Here is a 7,486-nt window from a genome sequence, read left to right as displayed (position 1 = left end):
AATATATAAGATTGCTTTCTTGGATTTGTGCAATATCTAAAAAAGTAGAAACATTAGAAAAAAATTAGAACCATCATGTCTATATATATATATATATATATATATATATATATATATATATATATATATATATATATATATATATATATATACATATATTATTAATGCATGGTCTCAGGACACTTCAGTGACCTGTGACAGATGCAAAGTTTCACACAGATTTCAGTGACTCAGAGTTTTCCATGGACAGAGAAACACTTTTCTGTTGTGTTTGCACCTTTGACAGCATGTTATCTTTCAGTCCTCGGAGAGGCAGGGAACAGTATAAAATCTCACTGTGTGACAGAAAGACACTCACTCTTCAGGCTCTCAGGTGAGAACTGTGCTCTCTGTCACCACTCCATCATTCATTCATCATTCACATGTTAATTGTCTGTGAATTAAGTGACATTTGTCATATTTGTTGCATTTCCATTGTGTATTTTAAGTCATATAATATGCATGAGTTTGATGATATGCTACTGTGTCATTTTGTATCACAGATCTGGTGCAACCATGTTGGTTTTCTCTTGGTCTCTTGTGACTCTGCTGCTGGTGTCCACTTCCTGGGCAGAGGTAGAACGTTCCAGAGGCAACCAAATCTCACCGAACATGAGCATGTTAGGTTAAACTGTCCAAGAACGAGAATACAGTGCATACAGTAAAGTGCTAATGAATGCATGGATGAAAGTGGTTTGTAATTTAAAGATCAGAAACGAGCTATATTAGTACCAAACCATTTCCATAATCTAATGTTTTCAGGGTTAGCTTATGTGTGAGGACAGATTCCCCCAGAAGCATGAAAGTATCCAACTTGAAATAAAAAAAAAATGGTATTAACTGACAATTAACTGACAACAATTAACTGACATAAATTGTTGAATCCATATTATAATAAGACTTTTAATAGTTCTGTTTTTTCAATGCCAAATGTATTTGAAATTCTTTTTTTAGTTTGCTTTCTAAGGTGCTTTTGTTTTTCAGTTACATTTCCAAACTAATGTCTGTTTTGTCTGATTGCTCTGCTCTTTAACATTGCTGTGGCCGAGTACAGAAAGGTAAGCAAAAGAAAGAAAACTACTTTTTATGCTTTAATTTGCTTTAATAAGAGAACACTCAAAGATTTTTTTATTGCCATTTTTAGTGTGTTATTGAACATCAGTTACAAGAAAGTTAAGCAGCATTCTTTCCACTTGCAGCTATTCTGATGTAACTGAGCCTGTATGTTCAAAATGATAATGTGTACTGTTAATACATTATCTCACGCAGAGGTTTCTACCACAGAGGAGGACACACACAGCCAGCTTTCTGTTAGTGAGCTGCTGGAGAGAGCCAACAGAAACCGCAGTGAGTTGGTTAACTGTTTGAGAGCAGACATGTCTATATGCTTTTTTGATTTTCAGTTTCCGATGAGCATTGGTAGCAGAAAAGTGAGGAAAATTACTGACATAGCTTTAGTGTACTTTGATTATCTTTTGGCTTTTCCTATTTCATAGGACAAAAAGCTTCAGGTCCACACAAGCTCAAGTTCACCAGTGATAATTAAAGTGATATACTGTATAATAGTTTTGCACTGGGTATTTCCATTACCCACTGCAGAGGGGGGAATTAAAATACTGGGCTAGGGTCACACACATCCCAGACCAGTCTGTGATGTTTGTGGGTTGGATGTCTTCTAATTCTGTCTCTGTAAAGGTTAACAAGAAGCTGGCACATGAATCTGTGAATTGCCTTGAGAAGTAACGTCACAATAGGTGGTCTTTTTTTCTGCTGATATGAACTTTCATCAATTTTTTATATAACTGATGATGGCAGGGACACCACTGCTATTATCCATTTCAAAGATAGTCACACACCTCTGTTGGTCTTGCAGAACCGGACATTGATGAGCCTACCTTGGTTGAAGGTGACATTGCTATCAAATCTGGAGCTGACAGAAATGCTGACCCCTGTACTGCCAGAGGCTGTATGTGGTTAAAGTGGAGTGATGGGAAAGTCTACGTCCCGTACTACATCGCCAACCACTACTGTAAGCAGGTTTTCTGTTTTGTATTGTTTTTTTACAGAAGAGGCTAATGTTATATATTCTTTGTGTCTGGTGGACAATGATCCATCGTTACACTAAATTATTTTTGTAACATTTTATAACATTCAGGACCCTACCCTTTTATGCAATTAACCTTCATTTTACAAATGAATATAAAATATTATAAGCACTTTACTGTATAGGTGATTAAACTACCCAATTGTACAAGAAGACATTTAAAATGGCTCACATCTTAAACTAAATGTTACTTTCACATCAGCAGTACTGTAATAGTTGGGATTGTTTTCTGCATTTACTTTAAATATATTTTCTCAAACCCCATCCTGTGTAACTGTTAGTGAACTGATCTCGGGTGTTCCACCACATTGTTGCCAATTTACTTCAGTTTCATTTGTATAGCCCAAATGACAACAACAGTCACCTCAAGGTGCTTTATATTTGTAATGTAAAGACCCTACAATAATACAGAGAAATCCCCAACAATCAGACGACCCCACCCTGCCAAAAGGGCAAGACATTTAAAACCATCACTCAACACACACTCATTGTTTCCAAGTCACAAGTAAGTACTGAAAGTCTCAATGACCTCACATATGTGTGATGTAAAATACATCTCTTTAAACATGATTATAAACTGAGGAAGAACATTTTTCTTAGAAGAATATTAAAAGTAGAAGAACCGACTACACACAGTGCAAAGCTTACTGAGATAATATGAGGAAGCTGTGGTTAGAATGGTGTTCACCGGATGTATTTATCATTCCAGCCTCCCGTGAGATCGCCATCATCACTCGTGGACTGGAGTCCTTCTCTTCAGTTTCCTGCATCCGTTTCAGACCCTACCAGAATGGGGATCATGAATGGCTGAGCATTGAGTCCAGAAATGGGTAAAACTCAGAGTCTGAGCAAAACTGATACCTTCAAGAAACCTTGTGCTTCACCTGTACAGCGATCAGTGGGATATATAAAAAAAAAGCCTATCCAGTGATTGTAAATTTTCTTTTGCAGTTTTAAAGTAAATGGTAAATGGACTAGTTCTTATATAGCGCTTTTCTACTCAGATATGAGCACTCAAAGCACTTATACAACACATTTTACATTTACCCATGCACACCCATTCATACAAGCACTTCCATGATTATTTAATTAGCTAAGTGCTTTAATTATCTAACATTCACTCACATTCATACTCCGACGGAATGGTCGGAGAGCAACTTGGGGTTAAGTATCTTGCCCAAGGATACATTGGCATGCAGCCCGCAGTAGCCAGGAATTGAACCACTGACCTTCCGATCAGTAGGTGACCTGCTCTACCTACTGAGCTACAGCCACCCCAGCATCACACCTTTCCCTTTCATAAATTTATAATAAAAGAAAACTTGGAAAACTCAATGTTTTAAGGACCAATAACACTTTAACTAGCCAACAAGTGACCACTTGAATCAATAGAGGAGAAAGAATTCAAAATAATGCATCGCATGTTCAAATACATTATTGTTGTTCTACAAGGACTGTAAAGCATCACTTGCCTTCCAGTTGTACATGTTAATGAAACCTTTTGTGATTTCTAAATTTTGCTGTATTTTTCTATGTTAACAGTTGTTACTCCTATGTGGGTCGCCAGGGTGGCGCTCAGACTGTGTCTCTAAGCCGTCAGGGCTGTCTTTACCACAACACTGTCCAGCATGAACTGCTCCACGCCCTTGGCTTCAATCATGAACAGACCCGTTCTGACAGGGACAATTACATCAGGGTGTACTGGGAAAACATCATTCAAGGTCAGACAGATTCACCATTTCCTGTCCTAATTTTTATTTTGTTTCCAAGTGGTTTAAAAGCCAAAGCAGTTCTAGAGAAAGAATCATCTAAATGAAGTTGAGAGGGATTCCACTGAGGTAATGCAGGGGGTAATAAAGACAAACTTTTAGAGAGGAAGATGCTCTGAAGCTACAAACTCAGACAAAAGATAAAAGAAAAAGATCAGATGATGGTGTAATCCATCAAGAAAAATTAATACAACTTTAGAATAAAACTCTGTATGAATTTATGTGTGAATGCGTTATTCAGGCTTATAGTAAAAGGCCCTTTGAGTGTTCAGAAAAGACTATAGGTACCAATCCATTTACCATTTAGTGCATTTTAGCTATTTTCTGAGCAGGTCGGGTCATTTGAACTGTTTTTATTGGATAAAATGTTTAATTAATGTTTGTTATTACTTTAGTTAATTTTTAATTTGTTTGGTTTACTCATTTTCCAAACCTTGTTTTAGTTTCACTTAATATACTGCTCAAAAAAATTAAAGGAAGACTTTAAAAACACCTCTGATCTCAATGGAAAAAAATCCTGTTGGATAAGGTCGTGTAATGTTTGGTAATATTTTAGGAATGAAAGGATCAAACATTATTTGATGGAAGTGAAAATGATCAGCCTGCAGAGGACTGAATTCAAAGACACTCACTGTGAAAATCAAAGTGAAAAAAATGACGCAGCAGCCTGGTCCAAAATTTCATTGCAACTCAGAACGGTATGTATGGCCCCCACATGCTTGTATGCATGTCTGACAGTGGTGGGGTGTCTGTGATGGACCTGTCAGTTCTGGTGTTCTATGGCAAATACCCATCAGGCTCCACGGTGCCGGGCAGTGAACAGAGGCCCCACTCACACCAGTGGCTGCTGGAGGTCATTTTTTAGCTCTGGCAGTGCTCGTGTTACCAGTAGTGACACTGACCCTAGCCAAATGCACAACTAATGAAAAACAGTCAAAAAAGATGAGGAGGGGAAAATGTCAGTGGCTTCCACCTGTAAAACCATCCCTGTTTGGGGGGTGTCTCATTGTTGCCTCTCTAGTGCACCTGTTGTTAATCTCATGAACACCAAAGTAGCTGAAACTGATGAACAACCCCCTCTGCTACTGACCAGATCAATATCACAGACATTTAACTGGCTTGATGCTAAACTCTCATTAAAAAGTGTTCCTTTAATTATTTGAGCAGTGTATTCTATTATTAAAGCATTCATTGAATGTGGTCCCATTTAAGGTTATTATTAGGTGATTAAGTGATTTGATAGATATTCTGTTCCACGTACCTCATGAACATATATTTTCTCATCCTTGCAGGCATGGAGCACAACTTCAATAAGATTGCTACTCTGAACCAGGGAACTCCTTATGACTACAACTCAGTCATGCAATACGAGAGGTAAGAAGCATGTACTTTTACTTGCATGCTTTTTTTTTTACATCTACTTCAGTACTTTAAAGTTTCTTCAACCACAAGGGAGTTGTGGTTGCATGTAAATCCAAACAACCTCTGTGTGATTGTGGAATTTTGGTGTTCCTGACTATTGTCACATGAGGACACCAAAAAGCATGTATCCTACATTACATGGCCTACTGCTAGCAGACCAGAGCGGAGGCTCAGCAGAATCATAACTTACTGGCTGACCTCAGGAAACTCCCATGTCTGTGAATACCTTCTTATACAAGAGCATTCAGGAACAGTAAAGCCGCAGCTTTTAAAGGTATGATATGATGCATCGACTTAATCAAAACCAACCTCATCTGTCTGCAGGTATGCCTTCTCCAAGAACAACCTACCCACTATGGTGCCCATTCCCGACAGCAATGTATCCATGGGCAAGGCCACCGAGATGAGCAAGAATGACATTGATAGGTTGAACAGACTCTATCAGTGCTGTAAGTATACTGCAGTGAGGACAAACAGCAAAACATCCAAAAAAAAATGACTCTGTAATGTCAGCAAAGTAAATTCACTTTAAAAACTCAAATTCTTGCATCAAAATCCCCTCAGCAGGCTGAGTTAGATAAATCATGTAGATATCTGCTAAAATGAAAGCCAGTCTCATGTAGGAATTTTGTGTTGCTGTCCTTCTACACTGCAGCTCAGCAGGTTTACGCTGAATTTCCTCAAAAGAGGAAAGAGCACCATCTGCAGCCATACTACAACAAGAGCCACTTAGGCCAGAGATCAGGGTGAACACCCAAGACTGCTGTTTTTTCCATACAACCAGAAGTGTTGTGGTTTTAAGCATCGCATTGTTTCTAAGAGTTAAACTACAGGCATGTTTTAAAAACACAAAGACCTAGGTGACCTCTAATTTCCAGCTTTTAAATTCAAATAAAACTGAGCATAGAAACGTGGTATCCAAAAAGATACTTAATCTGGATGGCATTACCTTGGCCTCCAGTACTGCTGTGAGGAACCTGGGAATCATTTTTGACCAGGATATGTCCTTCAATGAACATAAATGTAGATAAACATAAACACATATGTAGGACTGCTTTGTTGTATTTGAGCAATATTTCTAAAGTTAGAAACATCCTTTCTCAGAGTGATGCTGAAAAGCTATTTCATGCATTTATTACTTATAGGCTGGACTTTTGTAATTCATTATTATCAGGCTGTCCTAAAAGCTCCCTGAAAAGCCTTCAGCTGATCCAAAATGCTGCAGCTAGAGTACTGACAGGGACTAGAAAGAGAGAGCAGATTTCTCCCATATTGGCTTCTCTTTATTGGCTCCTTGTTAAATCTAGAATAGACTATAAAATCTTTTTTACTCAATTATCACGCCCCATCTTATCTTAAAGACCTCTTAGTACTGTATCACCCCAATAGAGCACTTCACTCTCAGACTGTTGACTTGTGGTTCTTAGGATACTTAAAAGTAGAATGACAGGCAGAGCCTTCAGCTTTCAGGGCCCACAGGGTCACAGGGGTCATCTGATTGTTGGGACTGTCTCTCTAATATTGTAGGGTCTTTACCTTCCAACATAAAGTACAAGTGATGTGATTTGGCGCTATGTAAATAAAATTGAAAATGTTACCATAGTCATAAAAAGTGGCTTGTAACAGTTTTCCAAGACAGTGTTTATTGTCTGAACACATGCAAAGATAGAATTTTCTCTCTCTCTATATATATAAAAGAATTATGACACTTTTTTCCCCACATTTTCACACAGAAAACTTTTTGGACCCATTGCTTACATTCAACATTAAAAACTAGTGTTTTAGGTAGACCTGAAAATGCAGACCCCTCCTTTAATGTTAAGGTCAACATACATAGAAGATTCACACAGTAATAATCTGTCAGCTCCATTTTGGACCTTAAAAAAAAGGCTTTATTCATAAGATTAATTTCCTCTGCAGAAACTGCACCTTGGACATATGACCTGCCACCTTGATGACATCACAGCCTGCCAGGAAGGACGTGGATTATCGGGGCATTTGGAGTTATAGAATCAAAAGCGTTAAAATGTAACGCTGTCTGTTTAATAAAATGCAAAGGGACAACGACCCAAAATTTACAATATCTTTTTATTTACATTTAACTTGAAAAATAAGCTTGTATAATTAATTCTCACCTATTCATTTAAATTAT

At 37.8% G+C, this 7,486-nt stretch overlaps 1 protein-coding gene across 1 annotated transcript; it reads left to right on the top strand.

Annotated features, from left to right (window-relative positions):
• The first annotated feature begins 283 nt into the window (after nucleotides 1–283).
• Nucleotides 284–7,412, top strand: LOC115777288 (high choriolytic enzyme 1-like). The gene is made up of 10 exons (XM_030725140.1): nucleotides 284–373; nucleotides 543–615; nucleotides 1,094–1,097; nucleotides 1,309–1,386; nucleotides 1,913–2,068; nucleotides 2,853–2,973; nucleotides 3,686–3,864; nucleotides 5,205–5,286; nucleotides 5,659–5,783; nucleotides 7,255–7,412. Coding segments are annotated over exons 1-10 (906 nt in total). The 5' UTR covers nucleotides 284–287; the 3' UTR covers nucleotides 7,257–7,412.
• The last annotated feature ends 74 nt before the right edge of the window (nucleotides 7,413–7,486 follow it).

This window comes from Archocentrus centrarchus, unplaced genomic scaffold (assembly GCF_007364275.1).
Source record: "Archocentrus centrarchus isolate MPI-CPG fArcCen1 unplaced genomic scaffold, fArcCen1 scaffold_48_ctg1, whole genome shotgun sequence".
NCBI classification, from domain to species: Eukaryota; Metazoa; Chordata; class Actinopteri; order Cichliformes; family Cichlidae; genus Archocentrus; species Archocentrus centrarchus.
The sequence above is the reverse complement of the archived record's forward strand: the minus strand, read 5'-3'. Positions and strand labels throughout refer to the sequence as shown.

Coding starts and splice junctions, on each gene's coding strand:
- LOC115777288 (XM_030725140.1), top strand. CDS start 288: ATGTTATCTTTCAGTCCTCGGAGAGGCAGGGAACAGTATAAAATCTCA. Junction 1,387..1,912: donor GAGAGCCAACAGAAACCGCA/GTGAGTTGGTTA, acceptor TTGGTCTTGCAG/AACCGGACATTGATGAGCCT. Junction 2,069..2,852: donor CTACATCGCCAACCACTACT/GTAAGCAGGTTT, acceptor TTATCATTCCAG/CCTCCCGTGAGATCGCCATC.